General features: G+C 35.8%; 1 protein-coding gene across 1 annotated transcript; it reads right to left on the bottom strand.

Moving 5' to 3' along the window:
* Positions 1-297: 297 nt before the first annotated feature.
* On the bottom strand, positions 298-21,094 carry LOC123307810 (probable cleavage and polyadenylation specificity factor subunit 2). The gene is made up of 10 exons (XM_044890251.1): positions 20,813-21,094; positions 20,493-20,758; positions 20,196-20,441; positions 19,655-20,066; positions 19,033-19,188; positions 18,698-18,972; positions 10,872-11,146; positions 10,614-10,761; positions 10,374-10,558; positions 298-446 (listed from the first exon to the last, which is right to left on the bottom strand). Exons 1-10 carry the CDS (start codon positions 20,959-20,961, stop codon positions 354-356), a joined length of 2,205 nt encoding a protein of 734 aa, XP_044746186.1. The 5' UTR covers positions 20,962-21,094; the 3' UTR covers positions 298-353.
* Between the last annotated feature and the right edge of the window lie 5,365 nt (positions 21,095-26,459).

The following is a 26,459-nucleotide window of genomic DNA, read 5'->3' as shown; positions in this document are numbered from 1 at the left end:
CATTGAAGGACCACAGACTTTGACACGACGAGTACCCGAAAAAATAGTGGATTTGCATGGCGGAAAAATCAATCCATCTGGTTACCCCTTTTTATTGAAAATTGTTTGTCGTAGTTAATCAAATTTTTTTTTTCAAAATGATTGGATATTTGCCACCCCCTCCAACCTATGAAATAAAAAAAAAACTTTCGTTGTCTGTAGTAGCGTTGCGCAGAAATCGCGGCATTCTCAAACACATCGTTATTTATTAGCGGTTTATTTTGTCAAGGAAACTCTCTAGGAAAAATAAACATTGAAAATAATTAAAATTATATAATGAATGGAATATTTTGAAGATTCTTATATTTATTTTTTTACAAAATAGCGAATTGCTCATAAAGTATCTCTCTCACTTTGTAGTAATCTTCAGATATACATCCTTCCAAAATCACTCTGCCAGATTCCACCTGAAAATAAATTTTAATAATGGGTAATGTATATTGTACATATATTGCAGATAAATGATGTGACACAACTAACACATATTAAAATAAATTGTGAATGCAGGGTTATTCTATCTTGGCTTAACGAAAATTATTTTTAATATAAGTTGGGATTAATTGCGGAGCACGAAACCTTAATAGATACTTTATGATCGCCAGGGGAAAACAATGTAAACCCCAAATAGGGGTTGCAAAATAAGCGATACGCCCTCTGGTGGCAGCCAGAGTAACCCGAGTATGGTTGTAACAGTGAACTCTAAAAGAACTGGAACGATATCTGGATGCAGGCAAACTGTCAATTAGGTAATAACAATGTACACAAAAACACCCGGGGCGTTCAAGTGATGCGACTGCTACGTCCGACGTCTGGTGCGGTTGTTCGATTGGTTGCCGAACCATTAGAAAGAGATGGATTGACCTACATCTTCCCTCTCGATGCGACACACTTTTCGTCGTATTTCGGTACCTAAGAGGACTTCCAGGTCTTTAACGCCGGTTTTACAATCGATGGTTCAGGATTTCGGTTAGGTTACCGCCACTCGATGGTTAATTTATACCAAAGAGTATCAACGAGAGGATTCACTCTATCAACAGCGCCAGAAATTCCCCCATTGTGAGGGTACTTGAACAGTGTAACCATTTCAGGGCTGTAGTTGATATATTTCATCATGATGAGAAAAAAGTTAAGAATTGTTTGAGATATTACTTTTTGGGATTTTCAAATGATGGGGAGGGGGAAAGCATATAGTGTGCAATGCAATGTGTATGTTTTTTTTTTGTCTTTTTATAATATCGAATTTATAATAGTTTTAATTGAATTTTTGTTATGTACCCCTGTAACTGATTAATTTATTTGTGAACATTTTTATGGGTACTTGTTTACCTATGTATGTTCCTCTGTTAAATAAATAAATAAAATAAATAAATAAATTTTGGCCTGTTGCGTTTCAATGCCCTTGAGTGTTTCCTGGTTTAGAAAACGAAAGCAGATGTTCGTTCTGTCCGCAAGTCCCAATCTGATTGGTCGCCCAGATTCTCGTTTGACTGTAGTGAATCTGAGCGCAGTATTGCTGGCGCGTACGGTCTCTCCACTTCAAGGTTAAAATTCCATGCATTCGATCTTCCCTTGTAAATCGGCAAAGTGAAACCTCTTGTCTATACTCTTTGCTTATACCTTCGTTTTACAATGTTAGGTTTCACCTCTGTTCGATTCTTAGAACATAGATACATGGAATGGGCATTCAGTGCTACGAATAAATTGTTTGTAGTACACACATTAGATGTTTCTCTGTCTAGCGCGACACTAAGGCAGTGGCGTTGTATTGGGTAATTCACATGCGTCCTATCTATTCGTACTGAAAATTGATGCGCCAATGATGTCCGAATCAACTCTCTCAATTGTGATTGGCGACACTGAGCAACTATCTCACCCCAGTCTTTGGAATGTTTATTTTCCATTCCATGTATCTATGTTCTAAGGTTCGATTTATATCGTACGTCGTTGGTAGAAGTAAATAATTGATTTTACCTAAAAGTAGGTTAATTGATCAGTTTCTTTGTGGAAGATGTTCATTTGTCTGAATTCGTGAATATAAACAAAACATAGTTGAATCGAAAAATAACGAAAATTCAAAATAAAATCGAATACCTAAAGTTTGTGTACACATAGCAAGAAACATTAATATTCTCCATAGTTCGGAACCGTTTGGAACCACTCTAAGTACAACTTTTGGATTATAACTTGTTGGATGAGTGATCAAATGCTATATTTCATCGAAAATACTGGAAAAGGAGCTGAAAAAGCATGCCTTTGAAAAAATCATAATTGTCGTAGACTTCGAATTAATTCGGTCAACGACGGATCACTTTAGTTCGTCGGAGTCCTCTTTATCACAACTATATGCGTTAATATCGAAATACGATATATGTCCATATTAACAATCTGAAGATCTTTGAATCAAAAAAACAATTCTTGGTAACCCCAATCTTAATTATGATTCTGTGATTTTACTTCAGGGTTACCCATACTATACTATACTATTCGCTATAACTATAGGCGGAAACAGGGGGGCAGGGGGGCTGTGCCCCCCCTCCCAGATGTCCATGGTGCCCCCCCCCCCCCCAGAAAAGAGAAATACAAAAACACAAGTAAAAAAACAGCTATTCTGGAGCTTTTTCTTTGTTTTTAGCCATTTCTAGGATTTTTGCACATCTTCTCCACCCAACATTTTAACCACGGGGGCGCTCCCCCCCACAAAAAATGTTTATTTCCGCCTATGGCTGTAACAATAACAAAGAATTTCTCTATGGCTGCATCCGAAACACAAATAATTTTTCACGTCCTTATATTCACTTTTAGTCCTTATATACTTATTCACTACTACTTTTAATCAACAAAACACGGATCGAAACTCAAACTCGAAAAACGATTATGGAACATTAGCTTTTAATGTTATAAAAACCTCGACTGTCATACAGCCATACTATAGTTCCGTAACTGCTCACCGTGGCACTGCAATCTTATTTTGAAATGCCAATAGCTACTTCCATTACCACCGGGAGCCACAAAAATTTTATATTAGATTATCTTGTCATAACACAATGGAACTGAAGTTCTCGGAATAATTTTGGGAGAGTTTGAGAAAAAATTACTTATGTCAATGACCTAAAGGTCGCAATGGAATGTCCCCCATCACAACTGCGCCCTCCAGCTTCTTCTTATAGGTGCATTTTCCTATACCACACAAAGGCTCTGGGCCAGTAAGTAGCATTTGCGCTCCCTTACGCCGCTGAGGAGGCGCAACTTATTCTTACTCAGATCCAATTACTTCTTGGAGTTTCAAAATTCCGGAGTAATTTTTTGGAATGATCCATTCCTGGGGGATTCCTCCAGAGTGTTTCTCTTTTGGTTTCTTCCTTCTCCAAAAACGCTTTTCGATGGGCGCATTTTCCTATACCACAGAAAGACTCCGGGCCAGAAAGTGGCGTTTGAGCTTTTTGGAGTGTGTTGGCTTCCTCGTTTTCTTAGATTCCAGAGTGACCAATAGCCCAGGCTTAAAGACCTAGTTGTTCTTGCCTATTTCATTATGTTGCCTTCGGCACTCCCATATTAGCTTTGAGTCGATGACATAGGAGTTCAGTGCTTTGATAGCGGCTCGACTATCAGAATGAATCACTATGTCACATCCTAGATGGTTTCTATCCAGGTTTATGTCCACGCATGTTTCGATTGCAAGTATTTCTGCCCGAAAAACAATCGAGCAGGAGCCTAACGATAGTGTTCACTTGGTGCTTGCCCGTCTATTCCTGCGCTAGTTCTATCGTGGTTGTTGAACCATCTGAATACCATCGAATAATAATAATAATAATAATATTTATTCAGAGAAATGCAACAAAATACAAAAAACAAGTCAATATAAATTTTTTGCTCAAATTCTGAACAAACAATGTTAATCCACATGGATATCCGCTCGTGGATTTTACAATATATGGACAACATAAATTCAATTTTAATCTTTACAAAAATTTCGAGATCATACATACATCATATTATAAAAGAACTACGACAGTAATTTTGCACAAAATCGGGTCTACTAAGCATTTATCAATGAACATTGTTATTTTTTAAATCTATCCGAGAATGCACAAGAAGCCTAGGGGTTGAATCAATATATTTTCGTAATTGCTTCTTGAATATTGTTGGCATAATAATTTTTTTCATATTTACTGGCAAATTATTAAAAACAAGCGGCCCCAGAAATATATGACTCCGCTGTCCAATTGTTTTATTTATTCTAGGTACTACCGTAGAATACAGTTTATATCTGGTGTTATGTTCATGATTTATTTGTTTATGTTTATATATTTGACTGTGATGATTTATTAGGAGTGACTGATAATATAATTGTCTTAAGTCATATATCCCACTTTCTTTATATAGCAAATCGGAAGGATATCTGAATGGTTTGGAGAATATTATTTTCAATATCCATTTCTGTGTTGTCTCGATTTTATTTGAATGCACATTCATCAATCCTCCCCATGCTAGATTGCCGTATGTCAAGTGAGACTGAACAAGAGCATAATACAAAATTTTCATTTGTTCAGTAGTACAAAAAGTTCTAAATAATTTGAATTTAGGAATTAGAGACCTCAACTTTTTCACAATTTTATCGGCTTGCCCTTTCCACTGAAGTTTATTATCGATATATACTCCCAAATATTTCACAGAATCTGTGGATGTTATTTCTATAGGTGTACTGTGGGTGGGTATGATATGTAATTTGGTCATCTGGGGTAAGTACCGGGTAAGGCTGGTGAAAGCAACAAATTTAGTTTTCTCGACATTTATGGTGAGTAATTTATAGTTGAAAAAGTCAATAATTTGTGCAAAGTCAACTTCAATTTTCTTTTTCAGGTCGCTCCAGTTTGTATCTTGGTAAAGTATGGCAGTGTCGTCAGCAAAACTTACGATATCACCGACCGATGGTAAGTCAAAGAGATCATTTAAGTAAATGATAAAAAATAAAGGTCCAAGCACAGTGCCTTGAGGCACTTCATACTTTACCTCCCTAAATGTTCCCACCTCATCTCCAATTTTGACAGCTTGTGATCTGTGACATAGATAACTTTCCATTAGCTTCAAAGATTTACCCCTAAAACCTATTCTCTCCAATGACAACAATAATTCATTATGACAGACCGTATCGAAGGCTTTGGCGAGGTCGACGAATACGCAGACAGCTGGCATTTTATCATCAATAGCTTTATACATTTTTCCAGTCAAATAGGCTATTGCATTCTGCGTCGACTTACCGGCTCTAAAACCGTATTGTCGCTCTGAAATCAGGTTATATTTATCTAAAAATTTAGTTATTCTGACATTCAAAACTTTTTCAAATATTTTTGAAATTACGGGGGATATTGAAATAGGTCGATAATTTGAGCATAACGATCTGTCCCCAGACTTATATACAGGTACCACAATCGATTTTTTCAGAACATTAGGGTATTGTCCCACCTCAATTGACTTATTGATAACAAATGTAATAGGCTTAACTATGAACTCTGCTGTATTTTTTATTATTTCTGTTGTTATCTTGTCCACTCCCGCTGATTTACTGTTTTTCAAAGAATGTATTATTTTAAGTACTTCAGCTTCATCAGTCTCCAATATAACTATTGAGTTAACATTTCTTCTTTGTTTGAATTTAACGCCGCTATTTTTTATCCTTTTTGCCAATTTTTCACCTACACCTATGAAGAATTCATTAAAAACCTCAGTTAATTCTTTTTTGCCAGTCACCTTTTCCCCTACTTCATTTACCACCGATGTTGGTTGAATTTTGGTTGTATCGTTTTTGTCAATATTTCTTAAGACTTTCCAAAGTTGATCTGGATTTTTCGCATTGCTATTGATCTTATTCCTGTAATACTCTGTCTTTGTTTTCGCAATCAGTTGTTTTAGAATATTATTGTATTCTTTCAATTCATTTTTCAGTAATATATTTTCTGGATTATTTTTACATTTTTTATAAAGTTTATTTTTGTGATTTATTGACTTGATTAGTCCCTTAGTGACCCATGGAGTGCGTTTTCTTTCATTTCTTTTAAAATTGACTTTATACTTACTTTGTTCAATGTACTGTGAAAAAATCCTGAAAAACATATCCATTGAGAGGTGGATGTCATCCTCATTCATAACACTACTCCATGTTTCATTTTTGAGTAATTGTCTAAGTTTTTTGAAATTTACAAATTCCCGACTCTGATCATTATTAACATAATTTGTACAATTTTTAGGGAGTGCAAATTTAACTGCTACTGGTTTATGATCCGTGATCAAATGATCAACCACCATGGGACAGACAGTGTCCAACTGTAGAGAACCCCTCAACATTATGTGATCATAACAAGCCTTCTCTCTAGTTGGTGAGTTTATAATTGATAAATATCCATATTCACTTAGTGTGTTTAAATATTCCTCTCTAATATTTGAATCAGTCAGTAAATCTATATTTAAGTCACCAATTATTAAAGATACTCTATTATTTGGCTTATTTATATTCAAAAACTTTTCTAGATCTGAGATGAACTCGGAAGGACATAGAGATGGAGAGCGGTATACAGCGAGTATGTTTATATCCACAGAGTGAAGCCCCAGGCGCAAAAGAATGGCATTTACCGGACCAATTTTGACTAACTCATATTCTAAATCTATACCATCTTTCACATATACTAGTATGCCATCATTTTTGTTAAGATCCCCCATATTATAAACTGATGTGTAACCTTGTAAATTAAATAGATTCTTATCATAAATTTTAAAAGTTTCTGTTAATATCAAACAATCCAACTTCCCCAAACACCCATCAATGAAAACCCTGAATTCATCAATATTCTTACTCACACTTCTAATATTATTATGTAATAATGTGAAACAATTTAAACTATCATTACTCACAGACTCACAAAATTCCTTGGAAGATACAATTTTATCTTTTATTCTAGGCACCTTGAAATTGTTTATGTAACTTTCCATAACTAAAAAAAAAGCTGTGAATCAAACCATTAACTACATTTAAAATGTTATTGATCTAGGTGTTCTAGATCCTTTTCCGATCTAATATGAAGTGGTCTTGCTGCTTCGGTTTTCCTGATGAATATTTTCCCGTCTTTCACCCATACATAAGCATATTGATGTTCCTTCTTGAAATTCCTGGCCTTGGCATATAGTTCTTGTTTGTACCGTGGTAGATCTTCATTGAAATAAACGATGTTTTCCTGCTGAAAACCACAGTCATTCATCCTCAGTGTTCCGTAAGTTTTACGCTTTTCCAGTATTTTCCTTCTTGTATCTTCAGTTTTCAACTTGACCAGGATTGGTGCATTAGGTTTTCTAGAAATACGTGCTGACACAAATTCCTCTCCACTTAAGTCAACATGTACAGTTTGAACTATCTTTCGCACCAGCTCATTGGTATTTTCCGATTCTTGTGTAGGCACATTAGTCAGTATAATGTTCCTGTTCCTACTTGCCTGTTCAATCTCATCCATTCTTTCCTCCAATACTTTTATCCTAGCATTAGCAATATTTAACTTTTTCTGCTCCCCTTCCAATTTTTCCTTGATCAACTTGTTCTCCTGTTTCAGTTCCTCAAATGAGTCCGACAAAAACTGTAGAGTCTGAGTGACCTCCCTACGGAAGATCTGCATATCCATGGTAACTCTTTCATGATTACTTCTCATCTCCCTCATAATGTCTCCAATTGTGATTCTCTCATCCTCATCAGGGTTGTCTTCATCATCTGAGCTGATTTCTCGAACAATAGATCTTCTCTTGTTTTGGGTGCACTCTGTACATTCCCATGTGATGTTTGACTTCGCCATTTCCTTTAATTGGTTTTTTTGCAAGCCTGTGCAACTCTCACAGGACCATTTATTACAACGGCCAGAGCATAGTACTTTGTAATCTGTTTTAGAAAATTTTCTATTACATTTCCCACAACTTGCCTGTTCCGCCACTGACGATGACTGTTTATTGGATCTTCCCATTTTTTCGATTTCTTATCTCTAATTCACCAGCAGTATATTGTTTCACACGTGTATGAAATAACTTACGAGATGGGAAAAGCAACAATAATTCGCCCTTGTTGATTCCAATAAAATTGATATTAACCATAAAATATACTCTCAGTAAGAGCAAAATTTTTCTGCCTTCCAACAATATAAAATTCACCGAAAAGTATCCACTTTTTACCACTGAATTCAAGCGAATAACGAGAACGTGCCAGATAATATGTTATCCATACACCGTGCCAATTCTTCACAATGTATTGAATGTATCGAATGGTATTAACTTCAAAATTTTGTGTAGTCTATTGCTTTTCCCTTTCACATAGTATCGTATTAAAGTTCTTCTCAATGCTTACTTTTTAAATCATAACATCACTAGGTAGGTTCGCTGATGAAATGTACTTGTTTAGAGAGGACCAGGCTCTCTGACTTTTAATTCTCTCATTACCTGCACCTTTCTTAGATACTTTCTGAGGATGACCACATGGGATACCCTATCTATCACTATATGTGAGGTACATATACAGGGTGTGGCGTAATGAATGGATAATATGATGCCTGCGGGTAGAGGACCTTAAGGCGTTTTAGAAAAATATATTTTATGTTTAGTAAAAGTCCCTTGGTTTTCGAGATATAGGAGATTTTCAAAATTCAAGAAAATCGCACCCTTCGCCACTCGTTTTGCAGGCAAAACTCCAAATGAAGGAATTTTTTCAAACTGTTTTTTGGATAGTATTCCTGGATAGATGCGCTATAGAATGTAAATCATTATTTTTGGGGTGCATGAATAGTTTTTTATAAAAAAAGATCTAACTCAAATTTACCGTTTTGCTTATTTTTTTTCCTAAGTTCAACACAGCGTGGTGTAAAAAATAATATGGTTACCTGAGTGCCAAAGCAAGAGGAAACATGCCTGTTTCACTGAGATTCTGAAATGGTATAACTCACTCTATTTCCAGCATTAAATACAAAATAAATTTCTATTACAATGAGTCAAGGCAGAGTTTGAAGTAAGCCTTTTTCCTTAATTTCAAGCAACTGAAATCCGACTTGCAAGCAGAATAAAGCAATTATTCATAAAAAGTTGTAAAGCATCTAGTAGAGCTCCTGAAGACAACTTTGAACACCTTTTGTGAAACTCGATTCAATTAAACGATATTTCAAAATTGGTTTTTTTTCTCTCGTATTCTTTCATTATTAAGCCCTATAGTTACAAAGAATATGGTTTTTAATCGAATTTCAAGTAGCGAAGTGAATTTTATTTCTTTTGTAATTAAGAAAAAAGCTAAAAATTAATTTCTATTACATTGAGTCAAGACCTTTGTTACAAAAATGCTGAAATTTAATTCATAACTTGAAATCAACTTGAAAATATTGATTTCACAACGTCTGGGTTCAATAGTAAAAGAAAACGAGAAAAAAATATCAATTTTGAAATATCGTTTCATTGAATAAAGTTTCACAAATGATGTTTAAATTGGCCACCATGAGTTCTGATACATGCTCTATAGTCTACACTTTCTAATGAATCATTGCTTTATGGCATATCAACAATTTTAAAATGAGTATCGTTTCATTGAATTAAATTTCACAAAAGATGCTCTAAGAGGCCACCATGAGATTCAGTACATGCTCTATACCTTCTTATAGGTGATTGCTTTATTCTGCTTGCATTTCTCATTTTAGGTGCTAAAAATTTTAGAAACAGTGTTTACATTGAACTAGGCCTCAACGGATTGCTATAGGAATTTATTTTGTATTAAATGCTGAAAATACAGAGAGTTATACCATTTCTGAGTCTCAATGAAACGGGCATGTTTTTTCTTGCATTGGCTCTCAGGTAACCATATTATTTTTTAAACCGCGCTGGGTTGAACTTATGAAAAAAAAATAAGCAAAACGGAAAATTTGAGTTAGATCTTTTTTTTATGTAAAACTATTTATGCGCCCCAAAAATAATAATTTACGTTCGATAGCGCATCTATCCAGGAATACTATCCAAAAAAAAGTTTGAAAAAATTCCTTTTACTAAACGTAAAATATATTTTTCTGAACCGCCACAGAGTCCTCTACCCGCAGGCTCCATATTATCCATTCATTACGCCACACCCTGTATATATAGGAGTGAGATCGTTGGTGTTACCCGGAGTTCTGATAAGAGACTATCCATTCAACGCAATTTAACTACAACAATCCATTCAATCTGGGGCACACTTGTACTATGTACACTAAAGATTTTTGAACCATTATGTATGCGACTTATTGAATTTGAAAATAAAGGCATCATTTTTCCCATATAAGTGAACAAATACTTACTCTTCTGACAGCTATAGTACCATTGCAACACCATAACACACCTCCAGAAAATTCCGAGGTTATACTGCACTTGGACAGTACCTGTTTGAATTCTGAAAGTTTCAACTCATTGATGAAAACAGTATCGTGGTAATCCTTTGAGGAAATTGGTTCCAGAGTAAGTATTTGTGATTCCTCCTCGTCCACTAGAAATATATATATATTAATAATCTGTAAACAATTTTCATACATTATTTTTACCTTCCATTGGTTCGTTGTCAAGCGTCATACGTTTTGCATCAGACTGACTTTCTCTTTTTACAATTTGTGCATCAATCCAAGCAACTTCAGTTTCTTTAGAAGCTTTTTGGAAGTTCAGTTGAGATACCAGAGCGTCTGTTAAACGTACCTATAAAAATAATAGATTCATGTTTTTAATTTTAAGATTTGTGGGTACTTCAAAATTTCAAAATCAAAAAGTATAATGATAATGACACACAAACAAAGTTTTATCGTCACCTGATATATATGTGTTTCAGTTGTACAATCGACAATTTCTCCTTTAGCAGGGGTGAAAACCCTGGATTCTAGAGTCTCACAATGATTTTTCATGCTGAGTGTGCTTTCTTCATCCCCTCTTATAACGATAACTCTTCTTGGTTTTAGCTGAGACATAATCTTCATTAAGGATTCGCCATCTGATCTCCCTTCGAAATCAATATATTGCACTTGGCAATTTACTTGAACAGTTCTGCTTAAGTTAATGCATTTGGTGGGGAATTCTGGGGTTTCGACTGAAATTTAATTGAGCAATTAATGTTTATCAATAATTTTCTTCGATGGCAAAATTCCCGATTTTCGGCTACTTATTGTATTAATTGCAAATCGGGAATTGAAGCTAGAAATATCGTTCTTTTTTTTGGGATTTCCTACAAATTTTCACTAGTTTTCACGTCGTGATTCTCAGAATTTTGAACATATAATATTTTTCTGACGATCAGACGATGGTTTCGTTACATGACCCGTTGGATTAAAGCTTAGGTCACATGTATCCGTTTGTCCGACGTCGGATGGAACAAAGCCTCAATTCAGTGATTATTTGTCTTCCTATTGGAGTGGTCCTTTTAAAAATGAAAAATAAATCGTCAAAAAAACAAATCTAATCAGCAAGAGAAAACAGAATGTCGATTTGAAACAAATATTAAAGTTATCTTCAATTGTATAAAATTTTCCGCCGGAAGCATGTGACAGACCGTTTATGTTCACGAAATTTTATACAATTTCGAAAGAATTTTTGTCGTACAAACGGATACATGTGATCTTAGCTTTAGGCGGGCTTGAGTATGCAGCATCAATGCACGGCTACGCGGCACGACCATTGGAGGAACAGCAGGAAAGGGATGACCACAAGGAGGTGTTTCATCACTTCTACTCGATCTCGATCTCCCGATTGAGTTGGCAAGACTGGGTTCATTTTTGTCGCCTACCCTGATGAACTTGTCCTACTAAGGCCGAGTTTCACAATATATGGTTAACCCAAAGTTATGTAGTGACCAGTGGTTAAATCAAAAATTCTGTTTCACAAAGTGTGGTTTATCGTTTGACCAAAAGTTAACTCGTGGTTGACTTAACCCCGAAAATTTCATGAGTTAACTATGAGTTACCTGGACATAGAATTTTGGTGGCGTATGCTTTTCTGCATAGATAACATATTTTGAGTTCTATCAGAGACAATTCTCTTCGAGATTACTGGTTAGGCAGCGTTTTACATGTATTGGGTGTTATGTATTCAGAAATACAGTGGAAAGGAAGGCATTTGGAAGCGATGAATCGCAGCTCCTTCAATGAGAATATTGAAAGTATAGATGCAAGCAATGATTGAGTCCACAGTTTTTTTACATAACATAACTTGTAATGAAAATGAAGGACAACCTCCTTCAAGAGGAGAAGAAGAAGCAATGAATTTATATCAAAATGTTGCTGTGCCCCCTACAGGGGATGAAGAATTATTGTCAAATAATAGAACTAGAAGAACTAGACTGAATCTTCTTAATAGTTATTATGCAAATATGTTGAATTAGAGTGATGAAATTTGAATTTTTGAAATAGATCAAAGCATTTCAATTCAAACTCAAATAATCAATAAAAATAGGCTTTTGAAGAATTGTTGAAGAAGATATCTCATAGATAGATATAAATTATTTAAGGAATTTTAAGTTATAAATGCAAAACTCGAAATTGTTTGAATTTTTCAATAAAGTAATAATTTCTATTGGTCCAGCACAGTTGCACTGTTTTTACTTATTTCGCACAAGAAAAAACGAACGCTTCAGTTTCACATCAAAATCCAAAAGAAAAATAACCTGTAGGCAATTATGAAACTCAAATCGGCTCAGAACATCAAACATTCGTACGGTACTCATACGTTTTCTGTAATATTCATAACAATGTCTATATTCTCTAGTTCTTGTTTCACTGAAATACGAAATGTCAGTAATAAATAACCCAAAAGTAGATCTATCGTACACGAAAAACATTACCAACCCTAAGAAAAAAAATTTAACCGATGGTGAAATAACCATCACTCATTTTTCTGTTGTGAAACGAGCAGCTTTTTGAACCTTGGGTTAACTCACAGGTAGTGGTTAACAAACCACCACTGGTTACCAATGATTGTGAAACTGGGCCTAATTGAGGTGAGGTAATCAGTGTCATTGTCGCCCTGATGCACAAAGCACATAATTGAGCGATGTTGCTTGGAATTCGAATTCTCGATCGATGCCGGTAAAACAGAGATAGTTATTTTCATTGGGGGGGGGGGGGGGGGGTGCCCTGCTACATCAAGCTTCCTAGTTTGTTTCGAGTTTGGCCCACTCTATCTGAGCAAGTCCGATTTGCTCTATTAGGAGAGTACTTGGTAACGGATTTGGCTGCAACTCACTCATCATGCATTGGCTTCATACTTCAGTGATGAGGCCTATCCTAACCTACGCATCTCTGGTGTGGTGGACTTTAATGGAGAAGAACTTTATCCGCACCATTATGACTCAATGCCAGAGAATATCCTGCCTTAGGATTACAGACGCCCTGAGATCTACCCCCACGGTAGCGTAGGGTAGGTAGGTAGGTAGATTGCTAGGTTTACTTCCCCTACACCTCCCACTTAAAGAGGTGGCTATGAAGATAGCCCTCAGAGTCTGGAAACAGGAACAATGGCGTGACGCTTTAGTGGACACGCGAAGGATCTCAAGATGGTGAAGGACGCCCAATGCATTATTTCCCCATATAGGTGACGGCGCAGCAGGCCCGGATCTAGGGGGGGCAAGCGGGGCGCTTGCCCCGGGCGCCAGCTTAAGGGGGCGCCAAAATCAACCAGAGGTTAAAACTTTTTTAAATTTAAAACAACTGTAGAATGGAAACATGATAAACCATCACTATGCCTAAAATCTTTAAAATCACTAAGGGATCAATTAACTAGGTTAAAAGATCTGATATGTTTACACTGCGTCGCAAGCAGTAATTTCTTTGTCTGGGGAATTACCGACTCATCTGGAACTAAGGGCCAAAATTTCCGATTTTCTATAGACCATAACTTAAAAACTAATCCTTTCAGCATAATTCTGTTTGCATATTCGTAATCTATGCCTTAGTAAAACCACCAATTTTGGTGGAAATCGGTAAGATCGAAATTTTTTCAAATTTTCCATAGATTTACCGAGTTTTTCACCATAATTTGAGCCCCCCCTTTAACTTTGTTACTAAGGCCCAGTTTCACAATCATTGGTAACCAGTGGTGGTTTGTTAACCACTACCTGTGAGTTAACCCAAGGTTCGTTTCACAACAGAAAAATGAGTGATGGTTATTTGACCATCAGTTAAAAATTTTTTCTGAGGGTTGGTAATGTTTTTCGTGTACGATAGATCTACTTTTGGGTTATTTATTACTGACATTTCGTATTTCTGTGAAACAAGAACTTGAGAATATAGAAATTGTTATGAATATTACAGAAAACGTATGAGTACCGTACGAATGTTTGATGTTCTGAGCCGATTTGAGTTTCATAATTGCCTACAGGTTATTTTTCTTTTGGATTTTGATTTAAGTGAAACTGAAGCGTTCGTTTTTTCTTGTGCGAAATAAGGAAAAACAGTGCAACTGTGCTGAACCAATAGAAATTATTACTTTATTGAAAAATTCAAACAAAATCGAGTTTTGCATTTATAACTTAAAATTCCTTAAATAATTTATATCTATCTATGAGGTATCTTCTTCAACAATTCTTCAAAAGCCTATTTTTATTGATTATTTGAGTTTGAATTGAAATGCTTTGATCTACTTCAAAAATTGAAATTTCATCACTCTAATTCAACATATTTGCATAATAACTATTATTAAGATTCAGTCTAGTTCTTCTAGTTCTATTATTTGACTATAATTCTTCATCCCCCATGGGGGGCACAGCAACATTTTGATGTAAATTCATTGCTTCTTCTTCTTCTCTTGAAGGAGGTTGTCCTTCATTTTCATTACAAGTTATGTTATGTAAAAAAACTGTGGACTCAATCATTGCTTGCATCTATACTTTTAATATTCTCATTGGAGGAGCTGCGATACTTCGCTTCCAAATGCCTTCCTTTTCACTGTATTTCTGAATCTACAGAAGAAATCCAGGTTGACATATTCCTCAAAATAATTCCTCCTAGCTCCAAATCTTCTGGGCCTCACTGTTTCCTCATCACTACTATGAGTATTCACATCATAATCGTTCACGGTGTTAGTAAATAATAACTAATAAAAATCCAAGACATGTAAAACGCTGCCTAACCAGTAATCTCGAAGAGAATTGTCTCTGACAGAGCTCAAAATATGTTATCTATGCAGAAAAGCATACGCCACCAAAATTCTATGTCCAGGTAACTCATAGTTAACTCATGAAATTTTTGGGGTTAAGTCAACCACAAGTTATCTTTTGGTCAAACGATAAACCACACTTTGTGAAACAGAATTTTTGATTTAACCACTGGTCACTACATAACTTTGGGTTAACCATATATTGTGAAACTCGGCCTTAGAGAGGTACAAAAAAATGTTTTATACAAAAGTTTCACGAAATTGAGTTTTTTAAAATGTTTTCACAAAATGAAATATATACAGAGTGGGCGATTTTATGAAGAATATTTTTGGTCTCCGATCAAAACCGAATTCATTCTGTACACTAATTCGAAAGCGTAGAACACGAGTATGCAAACAGATATTTTTAAAAGAATTTATTTTTCAAGTTATGGTCGATGGAAAATCGGAAATTTTGGACCTTCGCGAAAAAATTCATAAAATCTGAACCGTTCGAGATATCTGAATGAAGTGTGGCTTTTTATATTTGCAAAGAACCAATTCATCACCAAAAAGCATATGACTAGTGCCTTTTTTCTAGCTGCTACAGCTCCTCAAAGTTGACCAATATTTTCGAAATTTTGCACTAAAAGCGAATTATTCCTCAAAATACTGATCCTCCAAAAATCTAATTGCATATTCGTGATTTACCTTGAATTAATATGTTAAATGATCCGGGACGATATATGTAGCTGAAAAAATAAATTTTTGTTCGGAATAATTTCGTTCATGAAGCGCGGGTAAAAACGATAGACGAGGGCGGGTAGCAAACGACATTCTTGTTAATACAAACTTCTTAATTTTTTTTTATTTATGCAATTTTTGGAAATTTTGGAACAATGAGAAACAATATCTTTTGATGGAACAGTGGGAAAAAAATATGAGTTAATTTTTTCCCAATTCCCAAAAATTCATGATGGCGCCCCCCCCCCCCCCCCTTCTAAGGTTCGTAGGAAAAATCTAATTGCATATTCATAATCTATACGACCTCGAACTAGTGAAAAAAATAACTCGGGTTGAAAGTTGCCACGTATGTGAAAAATTACTATGGACTTCGTTATTTGAAATGGTACACCCTATTTAAAATGACTTCTTTCGCTTTTCTATCTCCATTTGAGCATTTTTTGTCTTTTAGTTCCCTATCCCTATCCCTGTTACTTTCGGAGGTATAAACGAGTTTCCACAAAAAATTGCCAAAAACACGAACCCAATGAAAAAGGTATAGAAAACACATTTCAAATAGGTCACTGAGATTCTGAGGATGAGTCACGAGACTTATCGAGAAATTTTTTCATGTGGAAAATCATAGAAGATGTGATTTCACCTCGGAAAGTTGATATCATGAATGAATATTTTAGAAAAAAATTTTTCTTCCGTTTGACTAATAAAAAATTTCTGACTTTCCGAGATGACGAACTGATTGAATTGAATTATAATGAAAACCCCATATAAATTAGTGGTTTTTCACGTAACATAACCATTTTCTCTCTTTGAACTGACCACTAAAACGGTGTAGACCCCTCTTAAACGTCTGATAGACCACCCACTGTGGGACGTCCAGTATATAATGTGACAGTCAAGGAACAATGAAATCGCTTTAGGGAAAAAGGGTCAACTCCAACTCCGGTAACGTTGTTATTTGGTGTCCGGCGTCCGCAGGGCTTCCTGGAAACGAGAAGGCAGCATTTTGGCTCAGCGGGGGGTCCACTAAGCTCTTGCTAGTCTGTAACCGCGCATCAGCAACTTCTTTATTAAACGGCTAGGGAGAAAATTTTCCTCAGCGCGGAGCACGAGAAGTAGTCGTAGACGGTCAACGCTTCTCGTTGCGGAACCATCCTATAAGATTGAGGTCAAAATACTCCTGTCCTTTGAGAGGAAACAGATGAGACTGGTGGCTGGTCCAGTGACTTGTCACCTGTTCAATAAGCAATGGACCCTTCTGGTTGTTTCTTGAGCCGCTAGCTGGTGCAGGAGCATAAGAGTACTTAGCTATTTTTACGAGTAGTAACCTTACATAGTTAAGAACAACACATCTAGGAAACACAACAGCCACTATTCTTACGGTGAGGGTGACTCCTTTCTGTCGACTTGTGGTATTTTTATAGGCTCGGCGTGTCGCAGGATGTCTATCAAACTGCATCGGGCATTCGTTACTTGAGTCTCAATTGTTATACAAATCGCGCGCTGCAAGACTTCCTCATTTGAAACTTTGTGGAACCATCTGATGTGCATTATTTGTCTTAGATGACGTTGTTGCATTTGTTCAAGCCGTTTAATTTGTCGCCTGTAGAGAGTCCAGCTTTCGCTTACGTAAAGAAGCGTTGGGAGGACCACTGCTTTGTGAACACTCTGTCCTTCAGCTTCTAGTATGCCCGTGACGCCGAATTGATACGGTTGTGTATTTCCGTGTCCAGGTTAGCCCTAGTATTTAGGAAGTTTCCCAAGTAGTTGAACTGCTCGACCTGTTCTAGAGTTTCATTCTCCAGGCTGATATCTGTTTGAAGGCTTTTGGCAGACTAACCAGGATTTTGGTTTTGTCGATATTGAGTAATGAAGGCCTAAAGCTTCGTATATATGTTTATAGGTGTGCAACATTATCTGTAGATCCTCTGAACTGTTAGCGATGAGTGTGCAGTCGCCTGCATATTGAAGTTCCGTGATAAACTTTGTACGGGTTTTTGCTCTGAGGCGCTTCAGGCCTCCATCAAATCTGAATCTTATTGCAACACTTTTTGCAGGCATACTCATGTCAGCAATTATCGAGACAGCTATGGTGAAAATATTGAACAGTAAAGGCGCTAACACGCAGCCTTGTTTTATTCCAGAGTTGGTTAAGAAATGGTGGGTTGTAGAGCCATAATGCTGTATTCTAGCAGTGTTGTCAGTATGGAGACTTTTACACACTGCTAAGAATTTTTCGGGTACTCCAAGACGTCCCATGATTTTCCCTAGCGCTCTCTGATTCACAGAGTCTGTAAATATATCCTAGCCAACTGAAAACTGAGAGTTGGGCCACATGCATGCTTGCTGCCATCTTCGCTCTGGGAGTTAAGAAGGATTATTGCTATGGATCTTCTTTCCTGCCAGGTGACACTGGTGTATTTGGAGATCGTTGCATATACTGACATTGAAAAAAGGCTCCATTGATGGACTTTCTGTTAATGAACCCAGTGATGGTGGTTGGAGAGATAGGGATATTTGTTGATTTTATAACAATGGATGTTGTGTATCTAATTTAATTTCGAAAGTGTGTGAAATCACCACTAATCAGACATATTTTCTTTTCTCGAAAATAGCCAGTTCAAAACAGAAGAATACAAATAAAAATGTGATCAGTTGACTTGAAATCTGATATAAACAAAAAAGTAACCTTTCATATCAATCTTCCCTTATATTAATTTTACTCAAGAAAATATCAAACGAATGGACATCAAATAAGTACACAAATACTCACTTATAACATCTTCTTCCTTCTTAATGACTATGTTCTCCTTATTGTCTTCTCCTTCAGGATTAATATCTGCAAGCATATAATCCTCTGGTTTAATTATTTCACCATAATCATCACATTTTATTTTTTCTTCTTGGAAGGGATACATCGGATACTGTTTTTTAGTCACTTTAAAGAAACCCCCTGAAACATGTCCCTCCTGTTTGATAACTATATCATGTCGACCTTTCGTAATTACGCTCATTTCAATATCATCGTCTGAGTCAGACTCGGAATCTCTGAAAAAATAATTAAGATTTGAAATTTGCTGAATTTGAGGGGGATGCTTTGTAGCTCACTGTTTAACGTTATCTTTTCCATTTATTTTTTGTGTTTTGAGGTATTCTTCTAATTCTGTGCCTTCTAATCTGACTCGTCTTTTTATTTCTAAATCTATAGTTCTACCGTTACCACCATTATCGATGAGATCTCTAGCTAAGGTACCTGGTGAAGTTCTGAAAAATATAGTGATTATTTGATATCGTCAACTTCCACGTCTCACTTCTTCTTATTAGGGGCCCAAAAGTGTTTTTCACAATTCCAAGCTCCACACATTAACCACTATAGAAATATGTATATCTATAAATATTGGGTGACTAAATATATAGAAATATCCAGTGAATTTCCTGACATATACAGGATGACCCATTTCAAAAGATCCACTGAAATAACTGCTTTGGAAGAGCCAGCATCAAAAAAGTTTTCGAATGAATGTTTCTTAGTCTTTAGGGGGAAAGGAAATATTGTTTGATTTCAAGATGAAGTAGATTTGTTGAATGAGGGAAATCGTTTTTTTATTGATGTTTTTCAATTAGGGATTCAGTATTGAGAGGATGAAGTTCATAGTAATTTTAAAAATTGCTGAATTTATTCAGATTTTGGTAGATCTGGTGACACTGAAGTAATCAAAATATCACATACCTTGTGGTTATAATAACACTATTATTAGGATTTGAACACCATTGTAGAAAAAGTTCTCGGGAATAACCACTCTCCATGTCTGGAGAACTGGCCAGTACCACTTTAGGATTAGGCACTCTTGAGAGCTCCTGGAGAGTGTGACAAAGTTGCAGGTGCTTGAATTGGAAGGGATTATTTCGGGCTCCTTCAAAACTCCTCATCAATTTGTCACTCATCCACTCAATCTGAGATTTTGCAAACTCAACTACGTTATAACTAACGTTATTTAGCAATGCTAATGAATATGCTAAAAGTCCAGACTCCTTATTCCTCCACAACTGGTCTAACATATGAGCTAATTCCAAGACACGACCAGCTGTATCCACAGCTATCAGTACATTTCCATTGTTCCTTAATGTTTGCAAAATATTAGCTGTGAAATAAATGAAATTTATTTATTTATTTCATTTAGTTTATCGGTTCAATTATATGAAATGGACAAAAAACATGAATATTTAGAAAACATTGATGTGATCAATAGTCAAACTCAAATATGACTTACTCATAAGTTTTTCGTCTCTTGCTCTCCTACGAGCTTGTTGGTAATTTGCATTGAACGCATCAATTAGAAGAAGGGATGGTCTTTGTAATTTCTCTAATTCACATCCATTCAGATGTCTTTCCTTTTTGTGGTTGAAGTCATTTGCATAAATAATATCTTCCTCCCCAGATTTCATGATTTTCCAAATTGTGCCTCCTATCATATGACCAGCAGGCAGAGGAGTTATTGTCAAGCCATACCCCTTACCTGAAAGTATTTATAATAATGAATAGTTCCTTCAGATATAATTCAAGCTACCTTTCAAAGGTACACTCTGATTGTATTTTAGCTGTATCATTTTCTCAAATGTTGCATCAACATCATCCAGAGAAAAAATATCAAAATCTTCCATATTAAAATGGGACTGGTATAAGTCGTATAGAAACATTTGTCCCATTTTATACACAGGTATTGTTGCATAAATAGGACAATTAAGTCCTAATTTTCCTATTGCATAAGGAAGTGCTCCCAAGTGTGATATGTCTGGATATGATATTAACACTGCATCGATAGTATGCACAACCCTAGAAAATGAATTAGAGTAATTTCAGAAATATTCGTGGTAATCACTGTCCCACCTTTTCAACTCCTTTATGAAATCAGGATTGAATTTTTCATTCCATCCACAATCCAACAAAATTCTCACATCGTCCACTTGTAAAATATAACAAGGGGGCGATTCATCCATGACCCCGGAGAGAGCCTGAACTTTTATGATAGAAGTCATTTTTAAAATCTGCTAAATATCTTCATTCAATTTCAAATTTTGCTTCTGAATGCAGCCATATCTGTATTAGAATATTTAAAAATTGTATATCAACAAATATTCGAAAATTTGTGCATAACCAACAAACTGAATCTTTAAACACCATAGATATAGATCGAGCATAGATTAACTCTTAATCTTCAATGCTAACCATTGAACTCTATACCCCTTACCCCTTGTATAGGTGCTTCACCTTGCCATAATCTCCCAGTATCCTGTTCAGTTTTTCCGTCAACGGATCATCCTTCGTTGAAGGAACTTGGGGAAATTTGAAAACATAAATAAATTCGGTTGAAAGTAGACTAAAGCGAGGTTATGATAATTTCCACAAATCACACTTATGCCAATACTTCTTAGTTAGTATCTTCGAGAAATATTAGGATATCATAAACTGCCTCTACTATTCTATTGACTTGTCGAAAAAATTGAGGGAATTTCCTCGAGGACATCATGAAAACAACGTTAAACTTCACAAGGATCCTTATGAATTGGTTGTCAGAAATATTTCAATCAAACTGTGAAGTAAAGAGCGAGAACAAATATAGAATGGCATATCAAGAATAGGCATTTTTTTTTATTAAACAAAAAATGTTATTCTAGATTTTTGACAGGATATAGGAAACGTGGATGGTCCAAAAACTAAACCCAACTAATGCCGACGTTTCGCGGATATATTTCCACTTCTTCAGAGCTACAAAAGATACAATTTTTCAAAGATCTTATCTTACATAAATCTAATACAGACCAGAGACCCATGGAAACTCGAAAAACTTCGTCAGAAAGACGAAACAATATAGAATTTTCTGACGAAGTTTTTCGAGTTTCCATGGGTCTCTGGTCTGTATTAGATTTATGTAAGATAAGATCTTTGAAAAATTGTATCTTTTGTAGCTCTGGAAACTCGAAAAACTTCGTCAGAAAATTCTATATTGTTTCGTCTTTCTGACGAAGTTTTTCGAGTTTCCATGGGTCTCTGGTCTGTATTGTTCATCACACTGTTTTTAAGATCCATCGGGTGGAAAACATAATTTCAGCTTTGGTGAGTGTTTCAAGTCAGTTTTTCGTCCAATCTAATTTATTTTCCGAAGAAGTTGATAAATTTGTGTATTTTTGATTATGTAAGTGTAGTTCGTGTTTTACTCCTTTTCGAATCATAAAAGAAAATAATAATAAAAAAAAACTTGTTGGATTTTTTAATTTTGTTTCGTACTCTTGGAAATGTTAAATGTTATTTCAGCCTTTATTGCATTCTGTGTTGATGGATTTTATATGATTAGATTTATGTAAGATAAGATCTTTGAAAAATTGTATCTTTTGTAGCCCTGAAGAAGTGGAAATATATCCGCGAAACGTCGGCATTAGTTGGGTTTAGTTTTTGGACCATCCACGTTTCCTATATCCTGTCAAAAATCTAGAATTATGATCTCAGGAAATGAAATACCAGACAAAAAATGTTATGATATTATAAATTACGAGCTTGAACTCTCAGCTTTGCTCTTGCAATATGTGAAGTGATGACGCTAATTGAGATATAAGAAAAATAATCCATGACAGAAAATAAAGAGAAAATCAACAAACCGGACTATGCAGAAGAAATAAAAATTGATAATCAGGATAACCTCGTCTCGAAAACCCCCACGATGAAGTTTGAATGTTCCAATTTTTTATGAGAGATTAGATTAGAATGACAAACTAATGATTAATTATTTTTAGTACGAACCGACTCGTTGAAAGATTTGAACAATTTGGGAAATAGAGAAAGAAGTGAATTTTTCCAGTCAGTATCAAACCTTCAAATATTTTCAGTTCGAATAGTTCATTCTTTCCACAGAACATAAACATCATTATCTATGAACATCAATTCTTTCATTCCCGCACATTGAAATGTTTACGTTGCTAATAGCAACGGCGTGCGAGAGAGAAAGGTTGCTCTACATCTTCCCTTTCACTCTTCCTCAATTTGCCTGTATCGCGATGCCATTCCAGTTCAATGATGCTAACGTACCAGTATTTTCTTCAGTTTCTCCATTTTTATAAAAGAAAATAAATAAATAAATAAAAAACAACGAGAAATACCGGAACAAAAACAAATTAATATACCTTTACCATATGCCCAATAAAACGATATGTACATATATTGATGGGATACATTATTACTGGATACTGAAAGATTCAAAACAACACAGATTTGTTCCACGAAATAACAACGAAGATCAAAATTAACTAATTATATAATTCGAAAAACAAAACATTATGAATGCTAAAAATAATAATACCAAAGATTATAGAGTTTGCTCTATCAGAGACATAGACATAGAGACATGGACTGAGCAATGCCAGCATGAAATTGGCTATTTATTAGAAAGAGAGAAAAGCTCGTCGGGATATACCTTTCTCTTTTTTGTTCACATAGAGGTGAGTGTAGACCAATCAAAATTCTAGAAAAAGACAACTGCATTCCCGACGTGTTTTTCTCTCTGTCACTTTTTTTGACCGTATTTCATGCATAGATATAAAGGGAAGGCACAGTCCATGTCTCTATGTCTATGATCAGAGACAAGAACCTTTCTCTATGGCTCTATAATCTTTGATAATACTATAGAAAAAACTTGAAGTGTACACCAGAAATTAGAAATATTTCATTCTAAAGTAATGACCCGTGACCCGTGTTCTGTGACGCTCAAAATACCTCTATCATTAAAGGACCCCGCACACTTACTTAGGAAAAGCGGGTCCAGTGAATTTTCCCCATTTTTACATATTATATTTATATCAACCTCAAGAACAATATATCAGATTTTCACGAAGGTCTTACATCCGGTTTGTTCTATAGGGCGTTCCAAAATTGCAGCTACGGAAAAATGAATCTTTAAATTTTGATGATAATTCTTCTAATTTTCAGAATTTCATCATGATGCCTTGGGTTCTGAATAACAAGATATCACAGATATCCAAACACTGCCCACCACGTCAAGTTTCGTTATACAGGCTGTTCCATGAAGCTGTATAAGTAATTGAATGTAACTTTGTTAGTGACTTTGGGACCACCCTGAGTTTTTCAAAATATGATACCATGATGTATGTCCACCTCTGTAGGAAGTTTCATTAATGTACAAAGAACAGTTGCAAAATTATTCAGGTTTAAATTCGGATTTCATACAATTTTTCTTTAAAACTTATCTGTAGTTGAGATTACTGTCAATTATTTGATTTTTATGAATTCTGTAGGCTACTTAAACGGTTCGTTGGCTTTCCTTCTGTTAAGTAGTTTTCAGTTAGTTGTTTTTTTAATCGTTGCGACCATTATTGGTATAAAGTTATAGAAAGTTAATGTGAAAAGACAGCAACGAATGCGCGAAATAGATATGCATGCTTCCTATGTGATCATGAGTTTTCATTAAATAACCTCAGACGAATAGATAGAGAAGATGATGTCGATGGAAGAAATCTGGCTGTTTTGAAGCGTGAAGTATTAGAATTACCGGTAGTGGAAGTAACCCAGTTAACGAGATTGTGCATTAATTGCATTAATTGTTTGGAAGAGATAACTGAAGAAATTAACGACATAAATGATGATTCTGCAGTACCAGTTAACTTAAATACTTTGCGTCAAACTCCAAGTCATGCGTGCTTCATTTGCAATGAAGACGGTGGTGATCTCTGCAGGTTAACTGAAGTGCAGAGTGAAAATTTTCATAGCACATGGCATATATTATATAAGTGAGAATGCTAGAATTTGCAGACATCACATGAATGAGGATCTTTTTATACCTCGTCCTCTCCTTGTTGGTTTATACTATACCAAGAAAAACATTAGAATGAACGGAATTCAAATCTCTACATTTCTACAAAAAAATGCGCGAATGCCATGGAGAAGCCCTTAAATGGAGGTATCATAACGAGAAGGATTTTACTGATGAGGAATTCAAAGTCCGTTGTGCAATTACAAAAGACGAATTTCATGATGTGTTTAGGCAGTGTTTGCCAGTTCCCGAAGATGAAACTAAATCAAAGCACATTTCTAAGAAAGATCTTCTCACTTTTGTGTGCAAAATAAAACAAGGATTGTCAGATGATTTATATAAATTGATATTTCAAGAAATGAACTAAAACCTGAATGATTTGGCAACAATATCAATACTACATCTGTGCTTCGATTGTCGAGACGTATCTCTGTATCCTCTACAGTTTTGAATTAGTTATTTGTATAATAACCGTTGAAGATTTCCGAGTTTTCGCAGAGAGATTGTGAGTGTTTCAAAGGTACGAAAACCATCGTTGAATTTTATTGAGATTCATTTTTTTCTGAATTGGTTTCTAAGTGTGAATTATTTTATTTTGTTATCAGTTGGAGTTTGTTTACATTTTTCGCGTCTTCACGTCTGTGCGGTTGCGGCTCCCCACCACTTGCGCACTACTAGTAATTTATTTTCAACGTCGACCGGTTTCCCATTCCCACACGGGAACCGAGACCAGTATTTCTAGCGCTAGAAGCGGAGCTGTTACGGTGCGCTGAGTAGTCTCCTAGGATTTGTACTCGCGTATTTGTTACTTTCCTATATTGGGAAATCTCCCACCGGGGTCATTGCTAGTTTGCGGAACAACCTCTTTGAATATTTGGAAGAGATAGAAAAGACTCCTCGTTCCGTGGTTTCTGTAGATTGTTCTTTTTCCTAGTTTCTTTTTCATTCCTTATCCACTGGCTGTATACCTTTTTCCTTCCGTGGCCTTCCCTATCTGTGTTAAAGCCTCTCATATCGGCCCATGAGAGTGAAAAATCTGTATTACCCTTTTCCCTTCCTTATTTGAACATCTGCGATTCAATTTCATTAATTAGCATTCTTTACGAGGCTCTGATGGCTCGGTGCCTCATATGCTCAAAGAAAACTTCAGGCACTCGTTTCTCCAGCTGCTCCAAGTGTAAAAGTTCCTTTCATATAGACTGTCTAAATTTGCCACCGGAGCAGTTGAGCTTGCTGGGTACCAGCTGGGAGTGTGATCGTTGCAGGGGGGAGGGGCGATCTCTTCGTAGCAACTCTACTTCCTCGTCAAAGATGAGTGATTTTCAATGTTCTCCGACTACTTTGAATGCTGATCAGTTCACCTTACTTATGTCGAAATTAAATGAGATATCCAATGATATTGCCGTTATAAAGACCACCCAACTAACACTTCAGTCGGATCTTACTGAATGTAAGTCCATCTTGGAGAAGCACTCATCTGAGTTACTTCGTCTAGACAAAACATTAACTAGGCACTCACATTCCATCAGTCAGCATGATTTGGATATCGCTTCTTGTTCGTCCAGGATCGACCGCTTGACAGACAGTCAGAACTCACTCAAAGTTGTGGTGGATTCTGCGAGTCACAGATTGTCGAAGGTTGAGTCCTTGCAGCAGGGGATTCTAACTAACAACCGGACCACCCCTAGTCTACAACCATCTGAATTACTTGACCGT

This window comes from Coccinella septempunctata, chromosome 2, assembly GCF_907165205.1.
Source record: "Coccinella septempunctata chromosome 2, icCocSept1.1, whole genome shotgun sequence".
NCBI lineage: Eukaryota > Metazoa > Arthropoda > Insecta > Coleoptera > Coccinellidae > Coccinella > Coccinella septempunctata.
Note: the sequence above shows the minus strand (reverse complement) of the source record. Positions and strands in the feature narration are given on the sequence as shown.

Bases quoted from the DNA above. Each gene is read 5' to 3' on its own strand.
- LOC123307810 (XM_044890251.1), bottom strand. From the start codon at position 20,961: ATGACTTCTATCATAAAAGTTCAGGCTCTCTCCGGGGTCATGGATGAA. The intron at 20,442-20,492 runs GTAGCTTGAATT...AAATACTTTCAG, and splicing joins TCAGAGTGTACCTTTGAAAG to GTAAGGGGTATGGCTTGACA. The intron at 10,559-10,613 runs GTAAAAATAATG...ATATATTTCTAG, and splicing joins TGACAACGAACCAATGGAAG to TGGACGAGGAGGAATCACAA.